Raw genomic sequence first — 18,652 nt, forward strand, 5'->3', positions numbered from 1 at the left:
GATGACAGAAGAAGAACTGATGGCTTTAAGTTGTGAATATTCCATGGACTGCCAAAAGAACAAACAGGAAGGTATGTCTGGGAAAGGGTGCAGCCAGAATGTTCCTTGGAGGCAAGGACGGTGAAGCTTCATCTCTCACACTTTGGACATGTAGTGTGCATGTGCGTGACTGAGAGGGATTTATTCCAGGACCACAGGAATGGCTCAAGATTAAACAAACAAACAAAAAATCAATAAAATTCACCAAATCAATAGAAAATGTTCATTTACTACAGATTCAGGAAAAGAATTTGATAGACTAACATCATTTGTTGATGAAAATTCTAAAGAAGACTGGAATCAAAGGGAAATGCCTTAACATTAGTTAGAGCACACATGAAAAATCAACATTATATTTAATGGAAAAAAGAGTGAGAGGATTCTTTCCTTTAAATCAAGAATAAGGAGAGTAGCTCTCATCATTTTTATTCAATAGTGCTTTAGATATTCAAGCCAGAGCAGTGAGGAAAGAAACAAGAGGTGTCTTAGACTGGAAGATAAGTAAAATCATCTCATTTGCAAATTATGATTCTACAGCCTTTAATATGAATTACATCTCAATATTAATACAAAAATTTTCACCACTAGGCCAATAGAAAGTATCATGATAGACGGAGGAAAGATTGAAATTGCCAATTATTTCATCTTACTTGGATCTACAACCAATCCTTTTAGCATTAGCAGTCAAAAAATCAAAAGATATTACATTTGAAAAGTCTGTTGCCAGGGACTTCCTTGAAAAGCAATGATGTCAGTCTGAAGACTAAGGTATGCTGATTCAGGCCATGGTCTTTTCAGTCACTGAGCTGGACAATGAATAGGCAAGACAGAAGAAAAATCAACGCCTTTAAGTTGTAATGTTAGAGGATTGTGCTGAATACCCCCTGGATTGTTAAAGGAACAGACAGATTTTGGACATGGTGCAGTTGAGTGCTCCTTAGAGGCAGAGATGGTGAAGAATACTTTGCACATGTTGTCAGGAGGGGTTATTCTATTGAAATGGATATCATGTTTGGGAAGTCAGTGAAATAGAGGAAGACCTTCAATGAGATGGACTGACAAAGTGACTGCAGCAATAGGCTCAAGTATGCCCGGGATGATGAGGATGGCTCAGAATAGACCAGGGTTCAGATTTGTTGTTCACAGGGTCACTATGAGTCATGTGCGACTCAATGGTGTAACAAAATAATAACTCTCTGAAAGTTCTGCTGGCTTAGTGATAAAGAACTGCACTGTCAACCCAAAAGCAGTCCACTGCTCTGTGGAGAACCATGGGCAGTCTCTTCCCTTGTGATTTGCCTCTGAAAATCTGCTGAAGGGTCAACTATAAGTTGGTTCCATCTTGATGGTATATAACAACATAATGACATATACAGGAGTCCACAGGAAAACATCTAAAGCTAATGGAGAAATTTAGTAAAGCTGGAGTACAAGGTCAACAAAAATCAGTAATGAGAAAAAGAGGAATTAGGGAAATAATCCATTTATAATACTATGTAAGAGAATAAAGTACCCGAGAATAATTCTAACCAGGAATGTGAAGGACTTACACCTATATATCTATGTAAATATAAACAAATGCTCATGTATCCAAGTTTACCATCAAGATTATAGAAAGGCATGTAAGATATTAATCAATGGTAGCTTAGGATAATAGCAGACTAGGAGTAAGATTTAGATTTTATTTTTTTGTACTATTGTTTGCCACCCAACATATTTCCTAAAGTATTTGTAACTGAATTTTTGTTTCATTATAATGTGCCCCTCCTATGTATTATCTCCACTTGCTTGGTTCTGCTGTAGATTGGATCTTGACTGGCCTAGTGTTAACTGTGCTATCCACCCAAAGACACTCAGTTCAAATCCACCAGCTGCCCTTCATGAGGGAGTCGGGCAATCTCCTCCCTTGTGATTTACTACCTCTGAAAACTTGGTGGGTGGGTCTGCTTGGATTCAGCTGTAACTTGATGACCCATAACAACAACATGTACATTATTAGAATCTTTTTAACAGTCCCGGAACCATTTTAGACTCATAAGCATAATTGAGATATTGCTGGGGAGGAAAAAACCCTGAGAAATCTTAATCCAAAATTTGTGTCATATACAGAGAAGATCATATACAGATGAGTTTTGTTGTATTTACCTCTCTTACCTTACTTCCTAAAGGCATTACAATCTGATTATGAATATAAAACACATACAAAGCACATTAAGTAACAGAACAACTTTCTTTGGAGTATGCTTTCTAAGAATTCTTTTACTTTTGGTTTTGTTTCTTCAATTGAAATAAATAGGATACAAAGTATAGAGGAAAAGGATACAGTAGTATTGGGATACAAAGAGTACAAAACTAGGTATAAAGAAAATCATTCTTTATCCTTTATTCCTTCTTCTACATAGAGAATGAACAGACATAAATTTGTTTCTTTTTAAACAATTTGTTTAATACTTTAAAATATTTTCCTTTCTGTGCCTTTCACATATTGTCTTGTTAATCACAATGCTGATACAAAAATACATTCACTCCCTCATATTACCTATTTCTTTTACAAATGTAAAGTTAATCAGATATGAAGTAAAAACAAATATCTGCTAAGATTTTAACATTCAAGAAAAATTAATTGTATAACTGCAGTTTTAGCCATGGACTTATGAAAAACTAACAGAAAAATTAAAGATGAATATTTTTCAAGGGAACATATACACCAAGAAAGAAAATGTTTTCAATATTACTATTAGCACTTACCTGATTCTTTGCCAACACCCATTTGGTTTCCAACAGACTCAACTACTTGTCTAGAACAAAGTGTTTTTAAAGCGAGGTAATCGTAGCCTGCATTCGTCAACCGATAGCCCTGGACAGCTAAACAAAAGAAAAGACCACCATTCATTTTTCAGTAACACTGCAAACGACCAAGAAACCTAAGTTCAATCATTGGAAGACTTAGTTCGAAAACAACACTACCAGTGTTAGGAACTCCGTATTTCTTCCTGCTGTTGCTGTTCAATGTCACTGAGATGATTTCAATGCATAGTGCCCCTATGACACAGGAGAACTGCCCCACAAGGTTTCCAAAAATTCTTTACAAAAGCCAATCGCAACATCTTTATCTCACGGAGGGACTGGTGGGTTCAAATCACTTTTTGATTAATACCTGAGCACTTAAACACTGTGTCACTGGGACTCCTTTCTACAATTTATATTTCTTTTCTAGAATACTGTAGGGAGCTCTGGTAGCTGAAAGTAAGGAGGTAAGCTGCCAATCTAAAGACCTATAGCTTGAATCCACCAACTGCTTCATGGGAGAAGGATGGACAGTCTCCTCTCATGTGATTTACAGCCTCTGAAAATCCACTGGAAGGGCAAGTTGAGTCTGTTCTGACTCCGTGGCAGATAAAAATCACAGCTATTCAGAGTGGCCTGTAGACTGAAGCCAGTCTGTAAAATGTTCCGTTACTCGTCTGTGACAAGATAACTTCAGGAAATGAATTAAAGTGTCCAGAATTTTTCATCAATTTGGCAGACTTATTTATTACTTTAGATTTTTAATAATAAACAATTTGTAGCTACTCTTTGGTAATTTTAAAATTTCATTTTCCTACTTAATTCCTTCTTATATATTTTGTATAGACCTGTGATGGGTTGGGGCGGGGGGAAACTTCACTTTTCCTCATAGATGGTTTGAGAAGTACTGATTGAGAATTTGTGGCTGGCTGCATTTTATAAAATTTATAGGAACAGTATTTTTACTTTATTCGATCTTCTACAATGCAAACTTCCTATTACTGAACAAGAAAATGGAGTGTATTTCTTCATCCTCCTTGGTTTATTAGGTCCAAGGACTGCTTTGATCAATGGAACATGGCAAGAGCATGCTGGATCACTTCTAGTTCCTGCATTTAACCAGGTCTGGCAACTTCCACATCATATCTTATCGATCACCTGCTCTTGGGGAAGCCGGTCATTTGAGAAAAATCATAGTGTCTCAAAATACTCACTTTTGGTACGCTCCCAAGCTATGAGTTTATGCTTCGCCAACTCTCTTAAAACTTTATTACATCCACCATGTTTAAGGCTGGCAATAGAAGCAATCAAACTGCAGGGAACTATTTCATGGTTCTTCATGCCCATTTCCACCTGAAATGAAAAGAATCATAATGTGATCAGTTGACACAGAGTCCTTGCCTATCAAAATCTGCTAAGAAAAATGGAACTAAACTTAAGATGGCCAAGCCTATGGTATAAATATACTGCCAAATACAGTCAGAAATGCACAACCAGGAGGGGATATAATTGATAAATGAAATGGTACCATTTAAAGATTAAATCCCTATATACAGAAAAATTTTTTTTTCCGAATAGGGTTATTGAGGGTTGTTGTTGTTGTTGTTGCTATGTACAGCAGCTCTGAACCTAGCCCTGGCCTGAGTCAGTCTCACTAATTCTGACACACCAATCCCTATTGTCCCAGGTACTGTATGAATCCATCTCATCCAGGGTCGTCCTCTCCTGCACTGTCCTTCCACCCTTTCAAGTATGATGTCCTTTTCCAAGGAATGGTTTCTCCAGGCCGAGTGCCCAAAGTATGTGAGACAGAGCTTCAAAATCCTAGCCTCCAAGGAGAAACTTAGTTTCACCCTCTCTGACTTGGAAAAAACCCCCACCAAAACCAACAACCAACTATTTAGCAAGGCCATCTCAGACAAGGGTCTCTTAATAAAAGTTTATAGAATAATAATACATGGTCTCTACAAGAAAAAGACCAATAACCCAAATACAAAATGAGCAAAAGACATGGAAAGGCTTTTCACATTGGAAGACATCAGGGTGGCCAACAGAGACATTAGGGAATGTTCAAACTCACTGTCAATAAGAGAGATGTAAATCAAAACCACAATGAGATATCATCTTAACCCAGTAACAGTGGTAAAGTTTAAAAGGACAGAAAGTAATAAATGTTGGAAAGGATGTGGAGAGACTGGAATTCTCATACACTATTAGTGGGATTTTAAAATGGTATAACCTCTCCGGAAAGCAGTTTGGCATTTCCCCAAAAAGATGACTAGAGAAATTCCATAAGATCCAGTTACTGTACTGCTAGGAATATACCCCAAGGAAATTAGAACAGAGACATAAATGGAGATTCGTATACCAATGTTCTCAGCAACGTTATTCATAATAGCAAGAACATGGAAACATCCCAAATGTCCAACAATAAACAAATGGTTTGAGAAATTGTGGTACATTCAAAAAATGGAATACCAATGTAGCACTCATGAGCAATAATTTTAAAAAAATACTATATATCAAGGTAGAGAGACTGGAGAGCATTATATTTTGCTAAGTGAACAAACTCAGTCTCATAAGGACAAATATGCATTAAGACCATTATTGTAAAAATAGATAATTAGTAAAATGTGTAAGGAAGCTGAGGGTGAGCAAAGAAGAAGTCACAGGGTTGCACAATTTGGTGGGCAGAGGGAGGAGGTGAAGGAAATGAGAAAGATCCAGTAGGGACCTGAAAAGAAAGAATGGTAGGCATGGCTCAATGGTGATTAATTTTGTAAAACATAACGCATTGGAATGATTGTATGAAAACAATGTGAATGAAGAATGGTGTGAAAGACAATGCATATGAATTTTGTATTCAAATCAATAATGCAAAACCTTGCTAAGAAATGAACTCTGCTTGAAATTTCTCTAGCCATGGATTTCCCCAACCAATTCTGAGGCACAATTAGTATCTCTTTTGAATTTATTTAAAATCACTATTTGATACATTTTGGGGGCATGTTGTTAGGAGGGGCTATTCCTTGGAAAAGGACAAGATGCTTGGAAGGCTAGAGGGTCAGTGAAGGAGAGGAAGACCTTCAGCCAGGTGCACTCACCCAGTGACTGCTGCAATGGGCTCTAGTGTGTCAGGAAGTGTGAAGATGGCACAGGATAGGACAGGGTTCATTCAAATGTTTCCCATGGGTCATTATGAGTCATACTTGACTGGATGGCAACTAACAACAACAACAACAACAACAACAACAACAATTTGATATATAATTACTGATATTCATATTATCTCCCTGCGCCTTTGAACTATGATGTTGGAGAAGAATACTGAATATCCCATGAACAGCTAAAAAAGTAAACAGATGTGTCTTGGAGAAGTTACAGCCCGAGTGCTCCTTGGAGGCAAAGATGATAAAACTTCATCTCACATACTTTGGGCATGATGGCAGAAGAGGCTAGAAGGTGGTAGAAGAGACAGACATTATGCTTTGAAAAGTGGAGGGACTGTGAAAGAGAGGTAGACCTTCAACCAGGTGGACTGACACAGTGACTGCTGCATTGGGCTCGAGTGTGTCAAGAGATTGTGAGGATGACACAGGCTAGAGTATGGTTCAGATCTATTGTCAAAGGGTTGCCTGGACTAATTTTCTACTCAACGACACCTAACAACAGGTATAACAATTTCAAAGGTGTTTTCAGTCGCAGTCTCCTCCATAAAGATTTACAGCCCTGAAGGAATGTTGCTTGAGTTAGAAATAACTTGTGGGCTGGGGACTTCTGGTTGCTAATTTATTGAGGCTCAATATCAAGAAGAGAAAGGTTCTCACCACTGGGCCAGTTGGCAGCATCAGGATGAATGGTGAAGAGATTGAGATTGTTCACAGCTTCAGTTTGTTTGGCTTCACATTCAACACTCTTGGCACCAGCAGCCAGGAAATTAAAAAACATATTGTGATGGGAAAGTCTGCTGTTAGGGACCTCTCCAAAGTACTGAAGAGCAATGGTGTCTCTCTGGGGACTAAGGTGCACCTGATACAGGCCATGGTCTTCGCAATCACTTGTTATGCATCAGAAAGTTGGACAATGACTAAGGAGGATAGAAGGAGAATTGATGCCTTTGAGCTGTGGAGCTGGAGAAGAGTACTGAGTGTACCATGGACTGCTAGGAAAACAAACATTCATTCTGGAAAAGGTTAAACCAGATGGCTCCTTCGAGGCAAGGATTCTGGGGCTTCATCTAACATACTTTGGACATGTTTTAAGGAGGGACCGGTCCTTGGAGAGGGACATCATGCTTGGTAGGGTGGAGGGGCAGCGCAGGAGGGGAAGGCCCTCTATGAGGTGGACTGATTCAGTGACTGGGGTAATTGGGATGGGTGTACTGGAGATGGTGCGATTGGCACAAGACAGAGCGGAGTTTAGGGCTGTTGTACATAGGGTTGCTATGAGTTGCAAGAGACTCGACAGCACATAACAACAACAACAACATATACACACACATATATAAATGAAGTAGGATGGGAGGAACAATTAACAAACTGTCCAGATAAGACAACCCTACTTGTTTAAAGTGAAGAGGACTTGAAGCAATCACTGAAGAGGATCAAAGAGTACAATCTTCAGTGTGGCATTTATCTCAACACAAAGAAAACAAATATCCTTACAAATGGATCAATAAGCAAAATGATCATAAATATAAGAAAACAATGAAGTTGTTAAGGATTTAATTTTACTTGGACCCATAATCAGCACCCACGAAAGCAGAACTTGAAAAAGAAATGTATTGCAGTCAGCACATTTGCTGTAAGTCTTCTTTTAAGTGGTTAAAAAAGCCATGATGTCTCTGAGAACTAAAATACACCTGACTCAAGTTAGGGTACTATAGCTATCAGAAAAGACTATAAAAACAATAAAATGGTTTAAGATCAGGAAAAAAAAATAAATAAAGGAGGAGACTATGAAACTTGCATTACAATGGAAAGAAGCCAAAACAAAGGGAAGAAAAAGACATGAACAATTTTAAAGGCAGATTGAGAAGAGAAAATAAAGTATTATAATAAATGTGCAAAGAGAAAAACCAAAAGGGAGGAACATGGTTAGCATTTCTTAAGTTGAAAGAACTGAAAAACTCAAGCCTTGAACTGCAATGCTCAAGGATTTTATGGGCAAAATTTTGAATGATGCAGGATGTATTAAAAGATGAAGGAATACACAGTCATTGTTGTAAAAACAATTGGTCAATACTGAACCATTTCAGGAAGTAGCATATGATGAAGAGCCTATGGTGATGAAGGAAGAAGTTCAAGCTGCACTATCATCAAAAAAAGGAAGCAGGAATTGATGGAATACCAACTGAGATGTTTCAATAAACAGATGCTACCAGGATGTGCTCTTAGTCTATGTCACAAAATTTGGAAACAACTACCTGGCCAACTGACTAGAAGAGAATCATATCTGATCTCACTCCAAAAAAGGCAATCCCATATGTTGTTGTTGTTGTTGTTATGTGCCGTCGAGTCACTTGCAACTCATAGTGACCCTATGTACAACAGCCCTAAACTCGGCTCTGTCCTGTGCCAATCACACCGTCTCCGACACACCCATCCCGATTACCCCAACCACAGAATCAATCCACCTCATAGGGGGCCTTCCCCTTCTGCACTGTCCCTCCACCCTCCCAAGCATGATTTCCCTCTCCAAGGACCTGTCCCTCCTTGCAACATGACCAAAGTATGTCAGACAGAGCCTTAGAATCCTTGCCTCCAAGGAGCAGCCCGGTTTGACCCTTTCCAGAATGAATCTGTTTGTTTTCCTAGCAGTATATGGTACACTCAATACTCTTCTCCAGCACCACAGCTCAAAGGCATCAATTCTCCTTCTATCCTCCGTAGTCACTGTCCAATTCTCTGATGCATAACAAGTGATAGCAAAGACCATGGCCTGTAACAGGTGCACCTTAGTCTCCAAAGAGACATCATTGCTCTTGAGAACTTTGGAGAGGTCCCTAATAGCAGACTTTCCCATCGCAATACATCTTCTAATTTCCTGGCTGCTGGTGCCGAGAATGTTGAGTGTGGAGCCAAGCAAACTGAAGCTGTGAACAAACTCAATCACTTCATCATCCATCCTGATGCTGCCAATCGGCCCAGTGGTGAGAATCTTTGTCTTCTTGACACTGAGCCTCAATCCATATTGGAGGCTGCAGCCCTTGACCCTCTGCAGCAAGTACTTCAGGTCCTCCTCAGTTTCAGCAAGCAGGGTTGTGTCATCTGCATAACACAGATTGTTAATAGATCTTCCACCAATCTTGACCCCACATATCTCCTAATAGAGCCCAGCCTCCCGGATAATCTGTTCTGCATACAGGTTGAAAAGGTATGGAGATAGGATGCATCCTTGGTGTATGCCCTTCCCAATTTTGAACCATGCCGTGTTCCCTTGCTCTGTTCTGACAACTGCCTCCTGGTCCAAGTATAGGTTTCACATTAGAACGATCAAGTGTTCTGGGATTCCCATTCTTCTCAGAGTCAGCCACAGTTCGTTATGATCCACACAGTCAAACGCCTTTGCATAGTCAATGAAACAAAGATAGACATTCCACTGGTATTCTCTGCTTTCAGCTAAGATCCATCTAAGCAATCCCACATAGTATTGAAATTATCAAACAATAACATTAATAACACATGCAAGTAAAATCTTGCGGAAAATTATTTTAAAAATGTCTGGAACAGCATAGACAGCGAGCTTCTACAAATTCAAGCAGGAATCAGAAGAGGCTGAGAAACATCATTGCCAGTATCAGATGGATCTAGGTTGAAAGCAGAGAATACCAGAAAGATGTTTATTTGTGTTGTATTAACTATGCAACAAATTATGGTTAATACTAAAACCAACAGGAATCTCAGAACACTATATTGTGCTCATGCCAAACATCTACATAGACCACAAAGCAGGTGTCTGAACAGAATAAGAGAACACTGCATGGTTTAAAAACAAGAAAAGTGTACTTAAGGGTTGAGTCTTTTCTCTATACTTAATCAAACTGTATGCTGAACGATTAAGTAGTTCAAGAAGCTCCTCTCTATAAAGAAGAATGTGGTATCAGGACTGGAGAAAGACTCATTAATAGTCTGTCTTACACAGATGACACAATCTTGCTTATGGTATGTAAAGAAGACTGAAGCACTTATTGCAGAAGTTCAAAGATTATAGCTTTCAATATGGGTTACATTTCAACATTAAGAAAATAAAATTCTTCACTCCTAGACCAATAGGCAATATCATGACATACGGAGGAAAAAAACTGAAGTTGTCAATGATTTCATTTTGTTGTCCAAGGACTTCTTTAAAGTGCTAAATAATAAGGCTACCAATCATAGTATTTTCAATTGCTCTGCATAATCTGAAAACTGGACAATGAATAAAGATAACTGAAGAACTGATGCCTTTGAATTGTGTTGTTGGCAAAGAACATGGATGATTTAAAATCAGGAAAAGTGTATGTCAGGGTTGTAGCCTTTCACCACACCTATTCAATCTGTACTTGAGCAAATAATTGGAGAAGCTGGCTTCTATTATGGCATCTAATATCTACATATACAAACCAGGATATAGTGTGGTGTGTTATTTTACTTGTTGGGCTGCTAATCAAAAGTCTGGCAGTTCAAATTCACACAATTCACTGTAAGGAAGCAAAATAGGCAATCCCCTCCCAAAAGATTTACAACCTTGGAAACCACATGGAAGGGTTTGAGTTGGAACTGACTACCCAGCAGTGGGCATATGTATGTGAAAGCTAGACAATGAAAGAGTGGAAGGGTGAAAAAGAACTGATGCATCTGAAATTTGGTGCTGATGAAGAATAGTGACTATGCCAAGGACTGCCAGAATAAGGAACAAATTTATCTTGAAAATGTACAGACACCCAGGGAATGCCTTAAAAGCAAGGATGGTAAGTCTTTGTCTCACTTATTTTAGACATTCTATTAAGAGGGTCCAGTCCTTGGAGATGGACATTATACTGGGTAAAGCTGTTGTTGTGATGCACTATCAAGTCGACAGCAACTCATAGCGATGCTATGTACAAGAGCTCTGAACCCTGCACTATGCTCAGCCAATCTCACTGTCTCCAACACACCAACCTCATTACCCCAGTTACTGTATCCATCTCATTCAGGGTCTTCCTCTCCTGTGCTATCCCTCAATGCTTCCAAGCATGATGTCCCTGTGCAAGGACTGGTCTTTCCTGACAACATGTCCAAAGTATGTGAGATGGAGTGTCAAAATCCTTGCTTCCAAGGAGCAGCCTAGTTTCACCCTCTCCATGATATATTCAATATTCATCCCTAGCACCACAACTCAAGTGCATTGATTTTTCTTCTGTCATCCTTAGTCACTGTTCAGCTCTCTGATGCACAGCAAGTAATTGTGAAGAACATGACCTGGATCAGGCACACCTTAGTCTCTAGATTGGCATCATTGCTCTTCAGCACTCTGGAGAGGTTCCTGACAGCAGATTTTCCTAAGGCAATTTGTCTTTGATTTCCTGACTGCTAGTGCCAAGAATACTGATTGTGGAACCAAGCAAGCTGGAATTTGATTTCTTGACTACTATGTTTGATTACATTGTTGTAGACATTGTGTCAATCAACCTTGTGGAGGTTTTGCCTCTTTTATACTAATCTACTCCATCAAGTCTAGTCTAATTTAGATTCGTGTAGAGCAACTGAATGTATGAGATGAGAAAGAAAATGAGTTCAAAAATTTTATACTGACTATGCATTTGATAGTATACTGCTTAAGACTTTTTTTTCAAAAACCAAACATGAAATCTTAAAAGAATCAGTGCAACTCATATAACCCCAATTATGTAATTTTATACACAAGCTTTTGTCATTTTTCTGTTTTATGTAATTTAGTATATTTAATCCATCAAATGGCTATTGTGCTAGCAAAGCAAGGTTTACAATTAAGAAAGGAGTGTGACAAGTTTGTATCCTTTTTTCATATCTATTCAATCTCTATGCTGAGCAAATTACTTGAGAAGCTGGACTCTGAAAAAGAAAGCATCAAGATTGAAGAAAGACTCATCAATAACCTGTGTCAACACAGTTGACACAATCTTGTTTGCTGGAAGGGAGGAGGACTTGAAGCACTTGTTGCACAAAATCAAAGACTACAGCTTTCAATGTGGATTGCACCTGAATGTCAGGAAAACAAAAATTCTTATGATTTGACTGATAGGCCACAACATGATAGATGGACAAAAGATTAAAACTCTCACCAATTTCATCTTAGTTAGATCCATAATCAACACCCCTGTTAACAGCAGTCAGAAAATCAAGAGACGTACTGCACTGAGAAAATCTACAGTCAGGGACCTCTCTAAGTTATTGAGGAGTAATGATGTCAGTTTGAGGGCTAATGTGTATCTGATTCAGGCTGTGTCTTTCTGATCATTTGCTTTGTGTCTGAGAGCTAGACAGTGAATAAGGAAGATGGAAGAAGAACTGATATCTTTGAACCGTGGTGTTGAATAGTGCTGAATATCCCATAGACTTTCAAAAGAACAAACAGATGTCTTAGAGAAAGTGCAGCAAGAGTGCTCCTTGGAGCCAAGAATGATAAAGCTTCATCTTTCATACTTTGGGTATGTTCTTAGGAGAGGTTATTACTTGGAGAGGGACATCATGCTTGGGAAGGGGTAGGATGGATAAAAGAGAAGACCCTCAACCAGATAGATTGACACAATGACAGCTGCAATGCGCTCCAGGGTGTCCAAAATTGTGAATGGCACAGGGTAGGAGAGAGTTCAGGTCATGGGGTCACTATCGGTAGTACTTGACTTGTTGGCGCCTAACAACAATCCCACCTTTAGAATACTGAACATTCCTTACAAAGTTTGCAAATCTCTATAATGCATGATTTGGATATTACTTTTTCTACCAACATATCCAACCATTGGGACTCTCGCTCAACAAGCTCCAGGGGCACTGGGCTTTCCTATTATTTAAACATTCCAAGGTAGTTACTGTCTCAGGACCACTGCACTTGTTACTTCTAAACCTCTAATAATGTTCCAGTATCTTCACTGCGCACCCTCCCCTCCTTTTGCACTTATGCTTTCATGCAGCTAATGCGTAAGTGCCTATGAGTTTTGCTATACCATTTACAGACAGGTTTGTTATGTGTCAGATCCTAACACCAACAACAATCAAGTGCTAGGTACTTTCATTTTTAAAGATATTTCTGACTGCATTAATAAGAACAGATTTTGGTTACAAACATAATCAAAGGTTAGTTACTCTTAGGAATACTTCCTTGACCACTCCATTTAAAGATGATAATTTGACACCCCCCCCCTTATGCAGTCCTTTATTCTAGTCATCATCTTTACCTCACTTATTATTTTGCTTTCCAATTCGTTTGTTGACCTACGATCTGGGTCTCCTTCCTATCTGGCTGCCAGTTTAATTCTCTTTAAATAGCGATACGGATAACCCGACAAATGTGTTGACTTCGTCAACCACAACTGAATGGAAAAGGCACCCTTTATAAACGAACACAATGCTACCTCTGGTGAATGTCCTCGTGAGGCGTATTAAATCCTTCCCACAGCTCTGAAGTCCCGAGACAGGACAGCTTCCCGGGTCACAGATGAATACGGCTGCTTTGACAGCAAGGTGAAGGGGAGCACTAACATTGAAATGAGAGTTTTTGTTTGCAGGGAAGTTATGTTCCCAAGCTATAGCGATTCTTCAGCATTCTAACTTAGATCCTGCTTCCCCCATTCCCAGCCTCCCTGGCACTCCTAGGCCAAGGATTCAGCCCACAGCAAAGGTTTAGGAACATGAACAGGGCGCATCGCAGGAAATGACAAAAAGAAAAAGAAAAAAAAAAGCTGTACTTCTTACCGCAGTCAGGACTCTGAAGTCATCCCGGCTCATGTATCGCAACTTAGTCACATTCACCTTCCCCATGTCGGCAGAACCAAGACGAGAGCAGGTTTGAACTACAGACACCCTTCACGTGCCTTACCACCACCGATGCTGGCGCATGCGTCGCGGTTCTTGCCAAACCACCACCGATGCTCGCGCATGCGTCGCGGTTCTTACAGGTCCTTGTTGGTAAGACACTGTATTCTGCTTGCCTGGGCAAGTAAAACAGTAGGTGTGTTTTATGGAGGATTTTGCAAAGAAAGAAAAAGAGGAGGTTTTTTTTTACAAGTAATTTCTCCCCCGTCACTGCGTTAGAGAATTTAAAAGGTTTTCTACAAAGTGAGGAGTTTTTTTCTCTGTCAGGACTGCTGCTTATAAACCACCGGGGACTCTAGTAACTAAATGAAGGAAGAGGCAAATTTCAGCTACACACCACAGCTCCTACTTTATACAAAGAGACGTCCTACAAGAGAGATGGGAAATGAACATGGAAAAATCTCAGGACATTGCTGGATGTTAAAAAGTAAGGCTCACGGTACCTGAATACCCTTATTATTCCTAACTGCGCATGCTCACGTCAGGGAAAGGCGTGGTTAAAGAAGGCGCTATGCGCATGCTTCCTCTTTTCAATGTTCAATAAGAGGTACTGTCCTCGCAGCGCGACTTAGACTGGTGATGATTGGTGTGAGCGGTTGGCCTTGTTGGCTCAGAAGCATCCCTTAGTGAAAGTCCACCAGCTCCTCTGCGGAGAAAGACAATTTCTTCCCATGAAATTTATTCTTAGTTGCTCTGGAGTTGTGTACTACCCATTGTTGTTGATTGCCTTTCAGTCCAACACGACTCATAGCAACCGTTATCTATGAACAAAAGTCCGGAAACCTTTCTATCACTACATTTATCAAAGTTCTTAGAGTTTCCGGAGCCATGTTGTTTAGGAAGAGGATGTCACACACAGCGACCTTAAGAACAAAGATCTGAAACCTATGCTACCTATCCTGAGCCATGCTCATCATCTCTGGCATGTCCCTGTGTGAATTCTTCTGTTGTTTTACATTTTTTTTTTGAGATTACCTTTCCAGTCAGTTGACCAGGGACTTGTCCTCCAAATTTTCTAGGATAGACTGATGCGCCTGTCCATGGTTGTCTCTCAGTGAAAATATGTCACTTGGTAACCCAATTCCTGTAGCCTTATTTTGGGCCACTGCTTTCAACGCAGCTTGAACTTTTTATTACTATTGGCTCTTGTTCATATGATACTTACTGGAATTATTCTGTGTCGGCCAGTTCTTTTTAGTACAGTGACTCTTTGTATTCCTTCCATCTTCTTTTGATGCTTCTTGGATCATTTAAGATCTTGCCCATAGCATCTCTCAGTATTACAACTAGAGGTTTAAATTTGTTTTTCCATTCTTGCAGCCTAAGAAATGTCTAGAGACATTCTTTTTATTCTCCAATTCTAGCTCTTTGAACATTTTATTTATAATATTTTGCTTTGTCTTCTCAAGCTATCCTTTGAAATCTTCTGTTCATCTCTTTTATTTCAACATATCTTCCCTTTCTTGGGCTTCTTGATGCTCAAATACAATTTGCTGAGGCTTTTCTGACATTTGTTTTGGTTTTTACTTTCTCCTCTGTCTTTGTAATGACCTTTTGCTTTCTTCATGGATGATATCCTTGATGCCATCCCACAGCTCTCTGGTCTTCAGTCATTCAATGTTCTTGAGCTGACTTTTAAATTCAAGTGGGAAAGATTCACGGTCTTACTTTGGTTCGTGTGGTCTTGTTTTGATTTTCTTCAGCTTCAATTTAAACTTGCACATGAGTAATTGAGGGCCTGTTCCAATGTTAGTGCCTGGACTGGTTTTGACTGTTGATGTTGAACAAGACCACTGATTCTTTCTGCAAACATAGTTATTATGATTCCTGTGAAGTCTGTTAGGTAAGGGCTATGTGTAAAGTCACCTTTTGTGTTTTTTTAAAAAGGACTTCTTGTTATGTGCCATCGAGTCAAGTACAAATAATAGTGACCCTATGAATAGCCAACCTGAACCCTGCCATATCCTGTTTCATCCACAACACTGGAGGTTGTTATTTAATCTTACTCTAATCCTGATACCAAGTCTGATGTTGTTGTTGGGTGCTGTTGAGTCTGGTAAGACTCAAGGCAACCCTATGAACAACAAATCTGAATCCTGTCCTATCCTGTGCCATCCTCACACTTTTGACACACTAGAGCCCCATTGTGGAAATGTAGTATAGTCTAAGATTGCAGATTATTTACTCAGCATAGAGATTGACTAAGTATGGTGAAGGGGTACAAGTCTGACACCCTCCTTTCCTGATTTAAAAGTCTACGATGTTCCCTTGTTCTGTTTGAGCAAGTGCTTATTGGTCTGTACAGTTTCTCTTGAGTGAATTGATTCCTTACAATATTTTCAATTATTTTTTTAATCATGCTAGTGTGAAACCTATACTTGGACCAAGAGGCAGTCGTCAGACCAGAGCAAGGAAACACTGCATGGTTCAAAACTGGGAAGGATGTATGCCATAGATGTGTCCTATCTCCATAAACCTTTTCAACCTATATGCAGAACAGATTATCCGGAAGACTGGGAACTAAGTACAGAAGTGTAGCATCAGGATTGGTGAAGATTCATCAACAGTCTGCGTTATGCAGATGACAACCCTGAAGGAGGACCTGAAGCGCTTGATGTAGAAGGTCAAGGACTGAATATGGATTGAAACTCAACATCAAGAAAACAAAGATTCTCACCACTGGGCCAATTGACAGCATCAGTATGGATGGTGAAGAGATTGAAATAATTAACAGTTTTAGTTTGCTTGGCTTTCCAGTCTACACTCTTGGTACCAGCAGCCAGGAAATCAAGACACGAATTACATTGGGAAAGTCAGCTATCAGGGACCTCTCCAGAGTACTGAAGGACAATGACATCAGGCTGGAGACTAAGGTGTGCCTTATATAGGCCCTCGTCTTTACAATCGATTGCTATGCATCAGAGAGCTGGACAAAGGCTAGGGAGGATAGAAGGAGAATTGATGCCTTTGAGCTGTGGTGCTGGAGAGGACTATTGAATATACCATGGACTGCTAAGACCAACTGCTCCTTGAAGGCAAGGATTCTGAAGCTTAGTCTGACATACATTGGACATGTTGCAAGGAGGGACCAGTCCTTGGACAAGGATGCCATGCTTGGGAGGGTGGAGGGACAGCACAGTAGAGGAAGACTCTTTATGAGTTGATTGATTCAGTGACTGGGGCAATGGGGGGAGGTGTGTCGGAGACATGACATTGGCGTGGGACAGAATAGGGTTTAGGGCTGTTGTATATAGGGTCGCTATGTGTCACAAGTGACTCGTTGGCACAAAACAACAACAATGACCAGATATATTTAGTTATATTTATTTAGTGCTAATGATTGGCAGTGTAAGACTTCTAGTGATGTGAACTGGGCTAGAAGATCAGAGTGTAACATGTGCAGTCCTCCAAAATATTCTAAGTTAGAAGAAAGAACAGATTATGGTGGTGGTTTTAATGAAAGAGAAAATGTTGAGTACATAGAAAGAGAAGAATATGATGGTGAATATGATGAGGTTAGATGTAAAAAGAAAAGTATACAGAGGGAAAACATCTAAAGGAAGTTGAAAATAAGGAATCAGAGAGAGAAAAAGAGGATAGGGATGAAGATATTTCTAAATATAAATTAGATGAGGATGAAGATCATGCAAATCTCTCAAAATATAATCTTGGTGCCAGTGAAGAAGATAGTAATAAAAAGAAATCCAATAGACAAAGTTTCTCAATGTCTCTATCTTTACATTCACCATCATGATGTTGATCCTACCCCCTCAAATTCAAGTTCTAGGTCCAGATCCCATTCAAGAAGTTCTTCCAGTTTGCAGTCAAGATCTCATTCCATTTCCAGGGAACATTTGAGATATCGTGGGTCTAAATAAAGATAGAACTCCACAGAGGCTCTTCTTCCCCATGAAAAAGATATTATTCAAGTTAGTCATCTTTTCCTGAGAGGAACAGAAAGAGAAGTCATTCTAGATCTTCATCTAAACTTCACAAAAAAAAAAAAAAACCCCAACCAAAAAAAAACCCCCCCGCCAAACAAACAAATCAAAACAAAAACCGAACAAGATCATTTTTACCTGAAAGGTGATTGGTGAAAACACTAAACAAACCTGAGCCCAGGGCCAAACCCTACGGAATACCACTACCTTACTCAGGTGCCACAGGTCATCTTCTGGATCATTTCATTCTGGTTCTTGTTCCAGTTCAAAAAAAAAATAATGTACTAAAATTTGCATTGTTTTTTTATGAAGGAAAGAAATCGGAACCATGCATGAAACATCTTTTTTAAGAAGTTGATGTCTTACTTGGTCAGAAGTGCTGATCTGCTAGAAGAGGTGCATGCCTTTCATCTCTCTTCAAAACAATATAGCTGTGTTTATTTACAAATGTAAATGGCATTTTAAGCCATATTGTCCCAGAATAGATGCTCTATATAGCATTGATAAAATTAAAAAAATTGCTTTCTTCAAAGCCATTTCAGCTATAACAAACATACTTTGTTTCCTAATTTGGGCTATTTTGTTTCCAAACATTTCAAGTTTATTGAATAAGTAGAATTCATAGGCTTCTGTGAACTTTGGTGGGGAGGCAAAGAGGGATAGAGTAATTGGAAAGAGGTTGGGGAAATAACTTTTTGTTCATTTTAATTGGAAGCAGGAGTGGCATCCACTTCCTAAACAAGCCTCAGGAAACTCTATGAACTTTGATAAATGATGATAGTTATAGAAAGGCTTCAGGTCTTTTGTTCATAGGGTCACTATGAGTCATGCTCAACTCGATAGCAATTAACA

The 18,652-nt window shown here is 39.3% G+C and overlaps 1 protein-coding gene and 1 pseudogene across 1 annotated transcript in view; one reads left to right on the forward strand and one right to left on the reverse strand.

The window, feature by feature from the left end:
• The window catches only part of RIOK2 (RIO kinase 2), a 42,259-nt gene extending 28,454 nt beyond the window's left edge, over nucleotides 1-13,805 (reverse strand). The window contains exons 1-3 of the mRNA XM_006885380.1: nucleotides 13,740-13,805; nucleotides 4,041-4,179; nucleotides 2,788-2,904 (exon numbers count right to left, since the gene is read on the reverse strand). Coding sequence (XP_006885442.1) covers nucleotides 2,788-2,904; nucleotides 4,041-4,179; nucleotides 13,740-13,805 — 322 coding nt within the window. The remainder of the gene's footprint in view (nucleotides 1-2,787; nucleotides 2,905-4,040; nucleotides 4,180-13,739) is intronic.
• A 66-nt stretch (nucleotides 13,806-13,871) lies between these two features.
• On the forward strand, nucleotides 13,872-17,842 carry LOC102870107 (annotated as a pseudogene).
• Nucleotides 17,843-18,652: the final 810 nt, after the last annotated feature.

Source organism: Elephantulus edwardii, unplaced genomic scaffold, assembly GCF_000299155.1.
Source record: "Elephantulus edwardii isolate Elephantulus edwardi_28Jun2011 unplaced genomic scaffold, EleEdw1.0 scaffold00043, whole genome shotgun sequence".
In the NCBI taxonomy this organism is placed as follows: domain Eukaryota; kingdom Metazoa; phylum Chordata; class Mammalia; order Macroscelidea; family Macroscelididae; genus Elephantulus; species Elephantulus edwardii.